The 17,585-nt window shown below is 36.1% G+C and overlaps 2 protein-coding genes across 4 annotated transcripts; both read right to left on the bottom strand.

Annotated features, from left to right (window-relative positions):
• Nucleotides 1–1,268: 1,268 nt before the first annotated feature.
• Nucleotides 1,269–4,392, bottom strand: LOC120077727 (protein FANTASTIC FOUR 3-like). 2 transcript variants are annotated; one of them, XM_039031699.1, is made up of 2 exons: nucleotides 4,023–4,392; nucleotides 1,269–2,144 (listed from the first exon to the last, which is right to left on the bottom strand). In XM_039031699.1, exons 1-2 carry the CDS (start codon nucleotides 4,074–4,076, stop codon nucleotides 1,461–1,463), a joined length of 738 nt encoding a protein of 245 aa, XP_038887627.1. In that variant the 5' UTR covers nucleotides 4,077–4,392; the 3' UTR covers nucleotides 1,269–1,460. The 2 variants fall into 2 exon arrangements, with proteins under 2 accessions (XP_038887627.1, XP_038887626.1); XM_039031698.1 differs by having other exon boundaries at nucleotides 1,269–2,156; nucleotides 4,023–4,388.
• Nucleotides 4,393–5,158: 766 nt separating this feature from the next.
• On the bottom strand, nucleotides 5,159–12,094 carry LOC120077726 (probable transmembrane GTPase FZO-like, chloroplastic). 2 transcript variants are annotated; one of them, XM_039031697.1, is made up of 12 exons: nucleotides 11,995–12,094; nucleotides 11,229–11,791; nucleotides 10,352–10,905; nucleotides 10,157–10,225; nucleotides 9,014–9,211; nucleotides 7,877–8,008; nucleotides 7,553–7,639; nucleotides 7,012–7,443; nucleotides 6,738–6,905; nucleotides 6,220–6,450; nucleotides 5,698–5,813; nucleotides 5,159–5,560 (listed from the first exon to the last, which is right to left on the bottom strand). In XM_039031697.1, exons 2-12 carry the CDS (start codon nucleotides 11,731–11,733, stop codon nucleotides 5,278–5,280), a joined length of 2,775 nt encoding a protein of 924 aa, XP_038887625.1. In that variant the 5' UTR covers nucleotides 11,734–11,791; nucleotides 11,995–12,094; the 3' UTR covers nucleotides 5,159–5,277. The 2 variants fall into 2 exon arrangements, with proteins under 2 accessions (XP_038887625.1, XP_038887624.1); XM_039031696.1 differs by lacking the exon at nucleotides 11,995–12,094 and having other exon boundaries at nucleotides 11,229–11,856.
• Nucleotides 12,095–17,585: the final 5,491 nt, after the last annotated feature.

The raw sequence follows: 17,585 nt of genomic DNA, 5'->3' as shown, positions 1-17,585 counted from the left end.
ATATATATATTGAAAAAAAAAAAAAAAAAAAAGGAAGGAAGCATCTAGGAAGTTTCGGTTAGGGCTAGAAGGGAAAAAGCAATGCACATGGAGGTATCCATGGATGATGATGATGATGATGTCAGTCCCATGTTGGTCTCTTGGGCTGGGCCCACCTTTGATAAGAACCGCCCAGTCGTACTCCTGTCTACTCCTGGATCCACTTTAAAATTACTTTCTATATATATATATTTTTTTTTTTTAATTTTTATTTTATGGACCACTCTCAACTTTATCCTTCTTATTTATGATTTCATCTGTGGTTAGTTTTTAAAATAATTATTAACAACTTTATTCTCATCATATAAAATAATCAAGATACAATTCAAAGTGAATTTTGAAATAGTTAAATAGTTCGTGTTACTTTTAAATTCACTCAAAAAAATATATACTATCATTAATAATTGAGAATCAATTTTGATCTTGTTAGTATCCCTAACTTTTTCTCAATCGATATTAGTGTCATTTATCTCGTTTCGTTGGGTCTTCCGAAAGTTGCTAAAGTAATTCTTCTGGATGTCAATTCTTCTCATCCAACTCCTAAAGTCATGGCAATCCTAGAAGGCTTTCGTCTGGCTCTAAAAGTTGGTTTCTTTTGGATTGAAATCAAATAATTTATTATATGATAATTCTTTAGAGGTCTATATGATTTGTATACTTTCAGATTCCATAATCTACCACACATCGAGTCCATCGGATTGGAGATGGACTCCTTTTAAGAGTATCAAATTCATGTGTGTAAATTTTATTATATAATTTGATTTCTAAGAAAAATAACGCGTTTTTATCTTGACAATATAAAGACGTTTTGGAATCATAATCACTGTGGTAATAAAGTGATAAAGAAACAGTAGATTTTTTTTATTTTTTATTTTTTTTTTTGTAGAATTGATAGTATTTCGGTAAACTATAATAAATCACACCCTTGACTAAAAATATGGAGAAAAATTAAAGTTAACTTTGTGTTCATTCTAATTCTAACATATTTTATAAGTAATATTTTATAAGATGCAACTTGTATTAACTAAGCCTATTTGAATTGACTTAAAAAATAGTTTATAAGTGAAAAAATGGTTTTAAGTATTTAGAAAATCGATCCAAATTCACTTTAAATCTAATAATTTTTTGGTAAGAAAGTTGTTTAAAAAAAATTTAAGTATTATAGGTTAATCATTAAAAAGTAGAAAAAATATCTTTGTTGGAGAGAGAGAAAGGGTTGAACAACGATAATAACTAACTGCATAAGCTGCTGCCTGCAGGTTGAACAATTAGCATTAATAACCTCAAAATCCAGTTCACATTGTCAATAAGATTCAAGATACAATGGAAAATGGGAAAGGGAGATTTTAGAAAGAGAAATGGGGTAATAAATAATTTTACTTAAAAATCATAATTAGAGGTCTTAATATATTGATTAATAATTAGGTAGAAACCCAGAGCGGCTCCCAATTGAGCAACTCTTTGCTCTTGTGCCTGCCTTGTTTGCACCTGCCATTGCTGCAATTGCGTAGCCTTCCAAAATTTTCCATTCCCATTTCTTCCCCATCATCATCAACAAAGTTCAGTTCCTCTTCAACTTCTTCTCCATCTTCTTCTTTAACTCTCTTTTCAATGTGTTTCACCAGCTGAAGTTTAAGCCTCCCATGGCTACGTTCTGCTTGGAAGTAGCTGCTGGGAGAAGTAGAACATACCATGGCTTTCAACACCAGCCGCCCATCTTCTCTGTAGGACTTGACTCGGACGCCCGTGGAGCCACTTATTGATGTTAATGGAGGTGGAAATGTGATGTACTTTCTAATGGCTTTCTTTTGAGTCAATAATGTCGAATATCGACGAGAATCGTCCACTTCCAATGTCAATAAAGAGATGTCGTTCTCACCCATGTCACTCCCACTTTCGCTGCCTAAGCTTTCAGTGCACATTTCTAAGCTTTTCTTGCTTAGCTTTGTGGATGAGTGATGGACATACACCTTGTTTTCTTGATGTCCATTGGAGAGAGATTCAAGGAAACTCCACCCTTCACCATTTTCACCATGTTTTGAATTTGCTTCTACTTCTTCTTCACATTTTCTGTTGGAGAATTTGCTGGTGGGGTAACTTGGTTCCTGAGGAAACAACTGGAAACTTAAAACATGAGATTCAACATGGGACTGCAGGTCTTGACACACACTGGAAATCATTTCGTTTTATCCTTAAACAAGATCTCACTATGTAGCAAACACCAAAACAGGGAAGTATCAAGTCAATAAAAGAGATGGAAACTTGAAGTTGGGTGATGTTTGGGTGAGCCAAAGTTGAGAAATCTGGTAAAAAATAATAATGTTTTTGAGAAATCCCAACTCAAGTTTGGTTGAAAACTTGAGATGGGGTTGTTAGAGAGGGAAGAGATTACAAAGAAATGAGGAAGCATGCAAGGGTGGAGTAGAAAGACAAGGGAATGAATGAAATTTATAGTTGTGAAGAACCCTAAGTGGAGGAGCTGTGTAGGGTCAAGTACTCTAGAAAAGCTGAGAGACAACTTTATGCCCACTAGAAATGTACAAGTCTCAATCTTTGAAGAAATAATGGGACAAACGTGTGTATATGAAATTAAACCCACAATGTAACTGAAGTTTGGTGCCCACAGAGCATATATATCAGCTAAGATAATCAGCTCCCTCCCTTATCAGTCCCAGTTAATCTCTTCTTAGGGGAGGGGATCTTTATAGTTACCCAAAACAAAAACAAAATGAAGACCAAAAGTTGTTCCTTCTAAAAGGAAAACCAAACCTATCTATCAAAACAAAAGCAATACAATTCTTTTTTCTTCCCTATCATGGACTCTCAGATAAATAAGATTTCTAGACTTCCTAACCTTTGTCTCCATTCTCCTCTTTCAAATCTGTCCATGCATTCAAATATACTGTTCATTAATGTTTAGATACCACCTTTAGAAAATGTAAAAGTAATATTTTGTTGTTTTGACTATCTTGGGTTGACTTGTCAGGTTAAACTGTTAGCTCAAATAGTAATTATCTCAAAATATCAGTGAGAGTACTGCCTATAATCTAATTAAGCTGAAGACAAGAAAGAAAAAGAATTATATTTATGACTTATGAGGTTAATTAATTCTGCAAAACCCTCAACAGGCTTTACAGTTCTTGTTAGATCAATTTGAGACTTCATTTTCTTTCTTTCCTTTTTACTAGTTTTTGAAGTGTGAACCCCTGGAAAATCACCATCCTCCACGCACTCCAAAGTAACTTCATCATTGAGTTATCTAAACTAAAGTTTCTAAATCAACGACTTTGCTTTCAATGGCCATCCCTCTCAGTCTCTCGGCCTATGATGAACTGAACAATTTCAACCGACCAAATAGGAAAGTTGAGCGGCCATCAGCAAAATACATAACCTTTAAATTAACCAGTTGGAATACGTGGCCTGTCCTCAAAATTCTTCTTTTTCATCTCAATTGTACTCCTAAAGCCCCACCATTATATTATTAAAGAAAGCAACAACAGCTTACAGTATCACTTTCTGACAGTTTTTAAACGTTTAACATGGGTAGTGTTTGAACTCCTAGGACCACAGTTAAATTCTATGGAAGATGATATTTTCTCCCCAGAAAACACTTAACCAACAGTTCATCTGTAGACATTTGATTTAAGTTTAGGAGTAGAACTTGAGGGTGAAGGAGAGGCCATTTTGGATCTTACACGTATCATTTATACGACTATGGAGTAAGGAAGGCCATTTGAGTTGTTTCACTTTCACAAAAACATGCAAAGCATTCGTCATGATGGAAATATTGGGAATGCGACCAAAGTCCCACATTGATTAGATAAGTTGGATATATAAGTAAGGACAACTATCTCCATTGGTACGAGAGGAGGCCTTATGGGGTGAAACCAGAAGCAAAACCGTGAAAATATATGCTCAAAGTGAACAATAGATAATTGAAGGATCGTTATCCTATCAGGAAAAATGAGAGGAAAGAAACTAACCTTTCTTAACATTAGAGTTGTTGACTGAAAAGGCTTTTCCAAAGAAGAAACCATTCTCTACCAGGGACTTACCACTCTTTCTTTTCACTAATTGCATCTTTTAGGCTTAATTATGAAGCCATCCATCATCACAGTTAGCCAATGGAAGAAGAACAACTGAACAAGTGTACTGTGCTTTGCATTTCTATAAGTATGTTTCATACTAAATGATGATCTCCTTCAACTAACTTTCCAGATTTTTCGAAGACAGATGCTTGTGAATGTGCTTTGCAAATCCTGAATATCCATCCCGTCATGTTTGTGTTATAAATCCTAACTTTCCATTGGAAGAAAGAGTCTCTCCAAAAGGCAAGAGCATCTGGCCCCCAAATCATCAGGACCGTCCAACTTGTTTGGTTTTATTTTAAATTGACCAGCCTCACTCAATAAAAAATCCCTCCAGACACATGAAGGGTAACTTTCAGACATCTTTGTCTAGCTTTGCCCCCCAAATGATAAAACGGACGAAGAAACATTAAAGCCTATGATTATTTGTCTTATATTAACTCTATATTTATTTACCAAAGATTTTTCAACGGATCTTAAACCAGAAAGGTAAAGGAATCAAACCAAAATGGTGAAGGAATCAAATTCATGTCCATAACCTTTTGACCATGTTGGTCCCTCCACTTTTCTCCTATAAATTTTGAATCAAACAAAAATAAGTAAATAATATTCCAACACATAGAAGTAGACGTTTGTTCCTACCAGACTTTACTTGGATGGTGTTCAGCAAAGATAAGACACGGTTCTGTATAGAAAATCCACAACAGATCATTTCATTGCATTCCTGCTTGCATTATGGTTTTTTTTTTTTCTTTTTTCACTATGATGAATTGTAAAAGTTGTGCTTCAAAAATTCCATTAAGATAAGGCTTATCACCAAATACCAAGCACCCTTGTAGAAAAGTAGTTGATGAATCTGCAATGAAACCTCCATTTCGAATTTGGCTAACTCTCCAGCCTTGCTCAAGTTCTGATGTCTTATTGAGAAATATCCCACACTGTCGACTATAGATTTGAAATAAACTGTGAAAGGGAAGTTATTAAAGAAATATTCAGCTCTCTTTGAGCTATAGACATTGCCCAACAAGGAATCCAGAAAAGATGGAACAGGGAGATGAACATTATACTGTGACATCATTCCATTTAACATATGTGACTGAGGAAACCCTTTAAATATGGTAAAATTCTAACAAAAACATGGCTTGTTTAGTCACGATACATGAAGATTTTGGATTTCATTTTGTAGTTTTTGTAGTTTTTTCCCAACATTGGACAATTCATCTTGAATCTCCAATAGTTTGTCTAACCTATTTTGCGCTTCATCTCGATACGGCTTGCTTATGACACTCACAAAAGTTTCCAAATTTCGAACTGCTTCATTGAGGTCCTCTTGCATAGCAGCTTCAAGCTCTCGGGCAAATCCATCTGCTGTTCTTTTTACCTTACTTACCAATTGTTGCCTACGACTTGGAAAGTTGGAAATTGCCAAAAATCTATCAAAGATAATAAATGCCTCGTCAGAATTTCATTAGTTCAGAAATTCTCATTAAAATTATGTTATTGCTCCAACAATCGCATACTTAAAGTCAAAGAAGTGGCAGAAGATACATCAAAGGAAGATGCACATTACCCGCCAGCAGAACAAAGGCCAAGAGCAAGAAGATCTTCTGTTGTGGTGGGAAGTACTGAAGTTAGAAGCGAAGCGGATAAGCCCGCTGCCCCGAGTCCACCAAAAGTTCCTAAAAACTGAAATTGGAAAGAGCGATATATTAAAGATCAAATGCCATGTGGTTTGATGATAAATCTTTTCAGTTATAACTACATATTCCTAAGTTTGCCGAACTCGTGGAAAGGGAAAAAAAAAAGAACTTTAAACCTTAAAGACAACCATTCATTTTCCTTTTATTATATTTATTTTTTTATTTTTGATAAATTAAAAACGGTTCTTAATGTGGAAACTTTATGCAAGGGAGTTGCTTTTTACTCCGGGAAAATGCAGGCACATCTAAAATCAGTATCCAAATATCTGCTCTAAATATTGTACCATATCCATGTCTTTACAGCTGGAGAACAGGAAAGAGCATAATAAATGATCATGTAAATTTCCAATTTCCTACTTAAAAATGACCAGCATGGCTTAGAAAGTTCTCACCGCTTCACGAATTTCTTGGTCAAACAGCTTGGAAGCAGCGCTTGGACTGAAATTCTTGATTACTTTCAGGCTTAGATCATCTACTTTTTTCAACAACTCATAGGTCTCAAAATGCATCTGAGTAGCCGGAAAAACAATAGATGGCCACAGCTTCTGCAAGGATTCCTGGTATACTATTCCTTCATGAGCATTGCCTGATTGAAGCCAAGATTCATAGTCTTGGAGAAGTTTCTAGATGCCACATAAATTATACAAGATCAGAGAAGTTATAGGGTCAAGATATAACAAGAAAACAGCATGGATGGAACAATAAAGCTTCAGAAAATCTTCACGCAAAACAACAAGAGATTCAAACTGTACCCTGATACTAAGATGGATGCATAACTCTATAAATTTTTGGGAAAATTAAGTAATTAGATGCCAAGCCTATTGGTAGTTAAAAAACTGTCACTACCAATTACCAACGAAAAGATTAAAGAATTGGAAACACTGAAAAGCTGACATCTAAAAAACGTTACTTGTGCATCAGCTAGTGCTGGGGAAATGATGTCGTTTTGAATCTTCGAGGTAGCTGATAGAGTGGTAGTCTTTTCCCCTTTCAAGACATAATAGGCAGCGATATCAAAATTTGATAGTTGTAGAGTGGATTCTACAAGCTTCATAATCCGTGATTGGGTAGAATCAATCTGCATTTTTACACAAAACCACAGGGACGATAAATAGAGATGTAAAAAACTTGCATTTCTGTCGAAAGAATAATTGGAAAGTAGAAATTTTGATTGGGATACATACCAGTGACGAAGCTTGTCTTCTCCAAGTAATACTTTCGTTTTCCATCTTTGTTCCATAATTTCTTACACCATCAACTAATTCATTTAATGATGCCAAATCCTGTTTGGCAAAATGTATGTCTTGTCTCACAAGAGTTTCGGCTGCAGAAAGCAGCCGTTCTGCAATTGAAACAGGTGTTTGGAGTTTAAGCTTCATTCTTTCCATTCCATTACTTGTTGACCCATCTAAGAAGCTGTACAAGAAATTTTCAAGTTCGTGGAAGCTACTGCTTCTCCAATAAGAATTAGAGGGTGATAAGACTTCTCCACTCTCCAGAGATGCAGAAAGTTTTTCATCCAGAGCAGATCTTGCAGATACTGGAAATACAAATACATGTTCAGTATTCAACAATTTTGCTGCATTTTCCTTGACGAAGGATAGGGCTTCCTCCAGCTACAACCAAGGCACAAAAATTACAAGATAAAATAAAGCTCATAATGAATCTAACGCTTATATACTTTATGCAAGTCTAAGTACACCAAGAAAAAAGAATTAAACAAACCTCGTGACTATTTTGATAAAGGTCAGATTTATTCAGCACGAACACCACTTTCTTCTTCCACTGCTGCGTGTAACGAAGAAAATTAACCTGAAAGTAAAAAGCATAGGTGATTTTATTCAAATGTCTAGAAGCCATTCACAATCTAGGACCAACCACAACCTTTTCTTATAAAGGTATAAAAGTACAGGCTCCTCAAAACACCTACTCCATAATTTTTTCCCTAACGACGAGTGATAGGAAATAACTAAATGGTCCTTGTAGTTAACCCGGCAAGGCATAAGTAGCAAGTCACATGAATAAAAACACTACTTCAATGAATCGTACCTCACTCTCAGTCAGCGGGCGATCAGCAGAGATGACAAAAAGCAGCAAATCTGCACGAGGCACAAATTCCTCTGTTAGGCGTTGTTGCCTCTCCAGAATGACATTGGTACCAGGTGTATCGACAATGTTCATCTGCATTATAAAGAATTAGAAAAACTATAATTAGATACCAAATAATATATGTTGGTTTTCAAAGATGCAACACTTCAGACACACATAGACACATACATATGCATGTATATATCTACTCAACACACACACGGCCATCCTAGTGGATGAAGATAGTGTAACACTTCAGATCACTCTAAGTTCCTTGTCAATGTCTAGTAAACACATAGTTCTGAGTAGTCTCAACACTGTTGCTGACCATAGAAAGAAGGGATTTTCAATATGAAATTCTAGAAATAAAACTCACAGAGTAATCTTCTGTAAAACTTGTAAATTGGGTTTTGCAAATAAGTGAAATTTTAATATGTAACAAATGTAAATTCATTATTACTTTTCACATTTTTTGAAAAAACTAGAACATTACACCAGGGTAATCAATAAGATGTGGTGAAATGAAAATGGGCAGCTTTCAAACTCATGCACCGAGTGTAGTATTCAATTAGTGTACATCACCTAATATCTTGTGAATTTCAATGGACTACTTCCTACAAGGTGAATAACTATAGTTCAAGGAGAAGAAACTTATGTCAACATAACATGAAAGCAAATAGGAATAAAGCAAATAGGAAATAATCAATTTCACTGGGCATCTTTTATTGAATAAAGCACATACAGCCACAACAATTCATAATAGAGAAATAAAAAAACGTGTTGGTACTGGTTGTGATAATACACAAACATCATGGTTGTGTTCATGTACTTCAAACACATGAAAGAGGAAAAATTTTGACAAGAACAAGGACATTTAAGAATGAGACTTCCAAAAAAAGGTAAGTCAAATCCCACACCCATGTTGGAAAAGAACAGGAAACAAGAAAAAGAAGAGAATAAGACAAATAACAGTTCCCTCCCCCCCCCCCTTTTGTGTGTGTGAAAGAGACCATTTATCACAAAAATAATATAAGCTTTAAGAACCAGAAGGGTGGAGGAGACCCCTTCTCGAGTTGAGGAAATTATGTAGAAACTCACTTCATTAAGGATGGGAGCAGGAAGATAGCATATATATTGACCATCTGGATGTCGTTCACAACGTTGTTGTTCATTAGAATTTAACTCAGAGAACCTCAAGAAAGTTATCTCATTAGTCGTAGGAACAACCCCATCTTTTAGATATCTCCTTCCAAGAAGTGCATTAATAACTGTTGACTTGCCAGAGTTAAATTCACCCTGGTCACAAGCAGAAAACATAAAATCTTAAAAGACAGTGTACTGAAGAAAAACAGAGGTAAGATAGCATTACCATGGGAAACCATTACTCCCTCAGTTGGCTAAAGACTCGAAATAATGTTTAAAGGATGATACATAGGAAAACAAAAAGATGGTTTGCTAAACAAATAACTTTTCTTCCCCCTTGGTTAGAAAAAAAGATAACGTATACTAAAATCTGAATTTGTTAAAATAATGATCAATGCCTTGACAAAATGAACATTTTCCAAACTACTACCACAATTGAATAAAGTGGAAGGTAGATTAAGGGATTTTTTTTTGTCATGTTCAAAATCACTACTAAACATACCTTTAATCGATCAAATTCAATTCAATATTTAATTTAACACTTTTAAGCACGATTTTTATACCATTAAAATTGATTTTGAATGGTAAAAAGCATGTTTTGGAGAATTTTTTAAACTAAAAAAAATTATTTTAACTATTTCAAAATCATTTCTAAACATGCCTTTAAAACATAAAAAATTGCCGGTAATACTTTCTTCATCTAGTGAATCCCATAAGGAGGTGGCGAGAAGAAAAAAGTTATATTAAATTGGACACTAATGAATCATTAATAGAATGAAAAATAAAAATTGCGTTGCACACCCCCTCAAGATAAAATACTGCATACAAATCAAAATGCTTCAGAGATTACCTTAGCATGGAACAGAGGGTTCAAATTTGGCCCCACACATGTAAGAATGAGAAAAATTTTATGGAATGGAAAAAGTTCATTCATTCTGTCAATGATTATCAAACCCAAAAAAAATGGAAAAGAAATGGCAAAAGCCGATTTACTCCTAGAGTCTTTCAAATGAAAAAAAAATGAATTTATTTGAAATTAGGGCTAATACCAATGTATATCCTGCAACCAGAGTTTGTTGAAGTTCAGCACACAATTACCACTATAGCCAGCATAAATGGCTCATCAATTTGTGAAATTGAATCATTGAGCAGCGAAACCTCCTCCATCTGCCATTCAAAACCATCCAAGATTGAGAAATGTAGATCATATCTAATAACTAAAACGGCAAGAAAGGAAAATACTTGGAATTTAGTTTGTAAACCAACTACCAAATTGACTAATTAAATGATCACCAGTGGAGCAGCTTTCTGAATAACATTTATAGCCTCACGCAATACTAATTTCTCTGTTTCTATGACTTGTTTTTCTCTATCTTCCAAATTAGCAAATCCAGCTACTTGTGTTGTTCCAAAAGCACCATTGCCCATGTTCAACAAACCAGACAAATTGGCACTTTCAACATCGTCCTCCTTCCTTCCATTTTCTGTAAATATGGAATCAAATAATTTACCAACAGCATCAGTGCTCAGCAGCCTCAAGGCTTGCAAAGAGATTACTAAGCCACTTGCACCAAATTCCAGCCATTTTAACGCTTCATGAAACGTTATGTTCTCTCCATATGAGGAAAATAGTATAAATATTGGAATCTTTACATTCTTAAACACAGAATCTGTTGTCATATCAAGCTTCTCTTCATCAAAATCGTACAAAAGAAAATCAGCTCCTTCGGATTTAGACGCATTTAAGGCTGAAATTGAGGATTTTACATTCCTTGCTACCAGAGGTAGAAACAGGGAATCTGACATCGAATCCAGCATGGTGTTCCTGGCCACAAGAGGGGGAAGACCTGATTCAAATGGGGAAACATATTACTCACCATTCAACAGCTTTCTAGCAACAGTTGCGAAGAAAATGGGTGTCTAAAAAGAAATGTATTCGAAGCACAAATATACGCCAGTGTCAACAAACAAAATTAGGTTCATTTCTCCTTTGATTTAAAGTTATAAAATTCATATATCATATGCATCATAATCCAGACTAAATGCCTCCCGTCAGGCAGGAGCCTTTATAAAAGGAATTTCGCTAAAGTTAATTCATTTAACAAAAGATACAATTGAAAATTCGATGCGACGAAAAACTTAGAATGAGAGAAATTTTACTTAATACAACCTTGATCAGAGAGGACAACTCCATTGGCATTAACGGCAGTCGCAATGTCGACACGCTCAGCTATCAACAAATAAGCGCGGTCTCCGACCACCGACTTCAATTTACAAGCGGCTTCGTAGAGCTTACCGCCACCGCCTTCGCCGCTATTGAGCACCACGATACCAACCCACTTGGACACCGCCCTGTCGATCAAATCCAAAGCATCACCACCGCTCAAAACCTCTGCTGCATCCAATTGGAGCACCACACAGGGCACTTTAATCTCCGGGCGCTTGAACCCACTTGGGAAAAGAGTTCTAGGCTTTGGCTTTTCTGGGGTTTTAGGAATCGATTCGCTGGATTGAAATGGGTTCTGTGAAACTGAGTTTATGGGGAAACGGTGGTGCCGACGAAGGGAGGTCTTAAGAAGAGGAGGGTGAATTTGGAAGAAAGGAGTTGATTTGAGGAAGAGAGGAGAGGAATGAATGCGGAAGACGGAATGGTGGTGGAGGACTCTCATTTCCATGAGAATTGGAATATGAAGCTCTGAGCTTGAGATTTTGCGTATCAGCAAAACTTGATACCTTCAAACCAAAAAGAATATCATCTTATCCTTTTCAAGTGGCAAAGCTACGCGCCCATTGAACACAATAGATTACATTGTATCGTATGTAGGGATGTTCTCTTATTTTTAATTAATTTTTATTTTATTTCGACAGTGTCTTTTCATTTAATTTTGTTTACCAAAAGCTCTTGGATGGAAAATAAAATACAATGAGAAGCTTACCCATGTCACAGATCGAAGCAGCTCAACGGCTCATGCATAAGAAGTTGGGAAGTTGAGTTCCAACACTATTCTTATTTGGCCAAAGAAGTTCGCCAGTCCAATGATTAAAAAATTATTGAATCGACTCAATAGATGTCTAATTTTTTAATATGATTTTGGAAAATATCTAAACCTACTTTTCATTTTAAAATGTCTAAAATCATTAAATATTAAATTAATATTTTTTAATGGACAATTATACCCCTCTCTCTTGAATCTTAAAAGGGATTTATGAACAAAAACTAATAAAAATCAAATCAAACAAAAACAAAAATTAAATTTACGTTTTGTAGATTACATAATCTAAACAAATTCATATATATTATATATAAATTTCAAATCTAGGTTTCTAGATTACAAAAAAAATAAAATAAAGTAAATATCAATTCTTCTAATAACAAAGAGAATGAATAATATCTTTATGGGCAAAGAAAAAAGAAAGAGACATGGAAAATCGGAATTGATTTAATATATATATATATAGAAATAACAAAGCATATCATAAGTACAAATACAAAGGTATCTACAAGTTAGTTAGTGTTGTTCTCTTTTATATAATGGTGACGGTGCATAACTGCTAGATGTACACAGAACTTTTAAGGAAAATTGTATGGATGATCCATTTTTTGGATCCAAAATGTTAAATGACCCATTTTTTGAAAATAATATCAATTGACTCTCTGCTGACATCATCGTCATACCATATTATGTAAATGCCTCCACCTCTTTGTCTTCTTACCCTTTTACTGAAAACCAAAACTAAAACTCTTCAAAAGTAACGGTTTCGTATCGCTCATAAGTATTCAAAGTCCAAACGGTTTCACTGCATTTGAAATCCATTATTTGGGCTTGCAAAATCTTCCACTACTGTCGACAAATCGAATCTAACTGGTAAGTGATTTCAATCTGTGTCGATTGTGTCTTAAACTGATCGGTAATAGGGATATGGTGGGTCGTTCTGGGGTTTAGAAATACTATGAACCTATGATCTTTTTTTGTTTTCGATGTGTTCTGAGGTTGAAGATGAGTAGAAAGAGAGAATTTGAATGAGACAAGTGAGAGTGAAACCAGCAAGAGCGATACTAGTGAGAGCAAGACTAGCCTGAGCGACACTAGAGAAAGCGATACCAGCGAGAACGACACTAGATAGAGAGAGACTCGCGAGAGCGACACCAAAGAGAGTGACACCAGCGAGAGCGACACTATAGAGAACAAGACTCGCGAGAGCAGTACCAGAGAAAACGAGACTAGCAAGAAAATGTCTAGCGATAGTGGTTCTAGCGAGACTTAAACAGAATGTTGTGTTTACAATTTTTTTCTGAAGGAATTGTTGATTGAATCTTTATTTTATGCATGAGTGATTTAAGATGTCAACACGTTTCAGAATACCTGTAGTCGATTGATTTCCCGATCAAGTAACGAGCTTGGCCCACATTATTACTGTGAAGGAGAAACTTATCCCACGGAAGTTAGAGGTGTTTAAGAGAACAGTTTTTGAGCGATTTGTAGACATTGACATAATGCTCAACAGTCCAATTATCCATCATATGTTGTTGAGAGAAGTGAAGAGCACGAGAGTGACCGTCAACGATCCCTGAACTAATCTGAGGAACTCATAGCTTTTAGCTTCCCTAAAGAAGCTAGGATAATATTTTTCTTCAAAACTTTTTAAACTCTAGCCAAGACATGGCCTTTTTGTAACAGAAACACCACTCGAACCACTTCTTCTAGCGTCTACCACTTTCCACCATCTCTCGGCTCCTTTTTGTAACAGAAACACCACTAACCCAACCTTACGGTCGTCCAGACATCTCATCACACTAAAGCATTTCTCGATCAAATGCAACCAGATCTCAGCATCTTCCGAATTGGTAGCACCCTCAAACACCGTTGCACCTAAGGCTTTTAGCCTTTCAATGTCGTACTTCTTCTATGGATCTGCCTAAACTGACCCCACACTCATCATCAACCTCTGAGCGATCCTGTAAAATACTTTATCCTCTAGCTGAGGATCTGTTCCCACCTGCGAGGTACTCAACTCACTCTCTAAAGTCGTTTCCAAAACTATTAGATTTTTACCTCTATTTTCTATTGGAATCTGGATTCCTTCTAACTTCGGGATCTCTAACGGTAGGGTCAAGGTCCCCATCTGTTGTCTGCTTGCTTAGCCTACCACTTCTTCTCTACATCTTTACTTATTTATGAAGTGCACATGTTAGGGACTCACATTAAGGACCTAGACTAATGCATGAACTCTCTCTCCTTCTCACAAAACCTTATGCTTTGATACTAACTTGTTACACCCCCTCCCAGATTACACTTTTAATCTATAAGGGAATGTGACTGCAACAATTACCACCCTTATGTAGCACTTACTACCTAACTGACTTACTTAACCTGCTTAGAAACCCTGGAAAACAAACGTATTTAAGGAACATATAGAATAGTTCAACTAGCACTTCATATACTTAAATAATAACAGGGTTTCACACAACTTCCCATAAACACAACATATGTACAATACAAGATCCACTAAACTAGTCCCTATATGTACAAGACATGTGTACAAGTATATACAGAACCAACACCTAAAATTCTTTCCGAGATAAAGTCTTTGAGTGGCAGAGCAGCAGTAAAGTTACCTCTTGGGAAGTTAATGCTACCTATGGAAAGAAAAACATTTGAAACATGGTGAGTTACTATCCCAGTGAGTGACTTAATAAAACATATTTCTCATGCTTAAAGTTAAACTAGAAATCAAAAACTGAAATCTGAGACTTGCCAAACAACATGTACATAAATGTTCTATAAGCTTTTCATAATTGAAAACATAATTGAGCTAATCCTTAGTTGAGAGAGAACTCTTTTGCATAATCCCTCAATATCAAGTCTTAGCTAGTGTGGAATGATCTCAACACAACCAACGTCGAATCTACCTAAGTGCATGAGGTAATAACTAAGTATCGTCATTCCTTAGGTACTACTGCTCAGATACCTTCTCTAAGTCCTTCAATATCGAGCTTGACTTAATCAACATAGAGTTTACTGAAACGTATAGGCTTTAAACATAATAACGTAAACTAAGTTATAAGCATCAAGTCACTTAGGTACAAACATCTAACGCATGCTTTGAGTAACTGAAACTTACTAATTTAAACAGGCTTCTTACTTAACATTTAGCATGCGTTCACATCATAGAAAAAATGTGTTGCTTGGAAAGTTTTGTAAAATAACTAGCATGAGAATAGGCTTCCATTTAAAACATGGTTTTCTAAAAACATTTAGAAAAAAATCATAGTCACTCACGGCTTTGGCAACTCCATTTAAGGTTGGTAAGCTTCTCTTATTGGTGTCAACTCTTCAGATATAACTACATGCTTTCGTTACTAGTAATGGTCTCCCTTTTAGATTAACTTGCATAATTATGCTCATATTTAATCTTTATTTAGGATTCCTTCATCCCAACGCAGACCTTAGGCGTTCAACACTTAGAAATTTCTTTGAATTTTATGTCTTAACTAGGTGGCCAACAAGCAACACCAACGGCCACACCATATGCCAACGTATAGCCCAAACGTCTATCCAACCGCTGGCCTTTGCAATGCTTCACAGCCAATGCGCTCAATGCGCAGTGCACATGCCCACTTAGCCTAACGCACACCTTCAGCCCCCCTCGCATACAGCCTAACCTCTTTACTTGCACAAGGCCTTGCGTCAATCGGCTTTTGTACGCGCATTGTCTTCTATATGTCCAAGCCTTCAACACCTGCCTACACAACGCATTACACACTCCCCGTACAACTCATCGCATGGCCTGTCCACTTGCACGCGTGCTAGCCCTTAAGCTATCTGTTTGTTCAATTCAAGTAGCCGTCTACTTATTCAAAATTTTTAAATTCAAAGTATAATTCAAATAACTCATTTTCCAAGCTTTTTCTCAGAAAATTTCTTTCTACAAACTTGTTTAAAATTGTCTTAACATGCTTACCTTTAATTTTGAACTCAGAATTTCTCATGATTTGGCCAGAAACTTTAAATCTTCAACACTAGCCCAAATTTACCTAAGAGCTCGACCTTCTTGCAAAACCTTCAAATTTCAGTTTGATTCCTATGAAGTTTCCTTCCAACAGGCCTAGATCATCTAGACTCGTAAAGCTTTCAAATGGCTCTAAAATCACCCTGATAGCACAAGTGAAATGCTCAAACTAAGCTTCTGAAACTGGACATCCTTTTTATACCACAGACTGCATGCTTTCTTTAGATCTTAATCCACCACCTCATCCCTTAAGTGGGATTAACTCACCTGATTATGATAGCTGGCCATAAAAATTCATGATTCAATCGAGTGTCTTCCCTTAGTCACCAACGCAAGGCTCTTGTCAATGGCACTCATTAACGCAAGGCCTATCTTCTTCACCACTACATGCTACCCCTTCTTAGCCGCATGCCATCTTGTCCAATGCCCAATCCTTTTATGTTGTGGCCTAGCTTGGAATATCGCATAGCCTTAACCAGCACATACTTAACCTCATCACACTACCTCCTGGGCGCTAGCCAACCTCAACGCGTAACCATTTAGCAGTGCATTCCTCATGCCTAATAGGCCAAAAGTCTGAAACTTTTGAAAAGTTCAAAGAGTATAAGGCTGAGGTTGAAAACTAATTAGGTAAAAAGATTAAAACACTTCAATCGGATTGAGGTGGTGAGTATATGGACTTGGAATTCTAGAACTATTTGATAGAACATGAAATTCAGTCTCAACTCACAGCCCCTGACACACCTCAGCAAAATGGTATGGCAGAAAGGAGAAACAGAACCTTGTTGGACATGGTTCATTCCATGATGAGTTACACTCAGTTACCAAATTCTTTTTGGGGACACATAGTTAAGACTGCGGTATATATTTTGAACATAGTTCCCTCGAAAAGTGTTTATCAAACACCTTACGAGCTCTGGATAGAACGTAAAGGAAATTTATGTCATTTTAGGATTTGGGGTTGTCCAGCACATGTGTTGGTGAAAAATCCTAAAATGTCGGAACACTGTTCAAAAGTATGCTTATTTGTATGCTACCCAAAAGAAACAAAAAGTGGTTTCTTTTATGATCCTCAGGAAGATAAGGTATTTGTGTCGAAAAATGCAACCTTCCTAGAGGAAGACTATGTAAAAAATCATCAACCTTGCAGTAAGCTAGTAATAGAAGAAATGTCTAGAGAAACGACAAATGTATCAACAAGAGTTGTTGATAAAGCAGGTCCATCGACAAGAGTTGTTGATGAAATTGAGACTTCACATCCTTCTCAAGAGTTGAAAATGCCTCGTTGTAGTAGGAGGGTTGTGCAACAGCCTGACCGGTACATGAGTTTAACTAAAACTCAAGTCATCATACTAGATGATGGTTTAGAGGATCCATTGTCTTTTAACCAAGCAATGAATGATATGGATTACCAATGGATTAAAGCCATGGATCGTGAAATAGAATCTATGTATTTCAATTATGTTTGAGATCTTGTAGATCAACCTGAAGGGGTAAAACCCATCAGTTGCAAATG

Source organism: Benincasa hispida, chromosome 5 (assembly GCF_009727055.1).
Source record: "Benincasa hispida cultivar B227 chromosome 5, ASM972705v1, whole genome shotgun sequence".
NCBI classification, from domain to species: domain Eukaryota; kingdom Viridiplantae; phylum Streptophyta; class Magnoliopsida; order Cucurbitales; family Cucurbitaceae; genus Benincasa; species Benincasa hispida.
This window is presented reverse-complemented; position numbering and strand designations above follow the sequence as displayed.

Excerpts from the sequence above, each read along its gene's own strand:
- LOC120077727 (XM_039031698.1), bottom strand. The coding sequence starts at position 4,076 with ATGGTTTCTTCTTTGGAAAAGCCTTTTCAGTCAACAACTCTAATGTTA. Across the intron at positions 2,157-4,022 it reads CAACTCTAATGTTAAGAAAG|TTGTTTCCTCAGGAACCAAG; the intron begins GTTAGTTTCTTT and ends TTAAGTTTCCAG.
- LOC120077726 (XM_039031697.1), bottom strand. The coding sequence starts at position 11,733 with ATGGAAATGAGAGTCCTCCACCACCATTCCGTCTTCCGCATTCATTCC. Across the intron at positions 6,451-6,737 it reads CAGCACTAGCTGATGCACAA|AAACTTCTCCAAGACTATGA; the intron begins GTAACGTTTTTT and ends TGTGGCATCTAG. Across the intron at positions 5,814-6,219 it reads ACCAAGAAATTCGTGAAGCG|TTTTTAGGAACTTTTGGTGG; the intron begins GTGAGAACTTTC and ends TTCCAATTTCAG.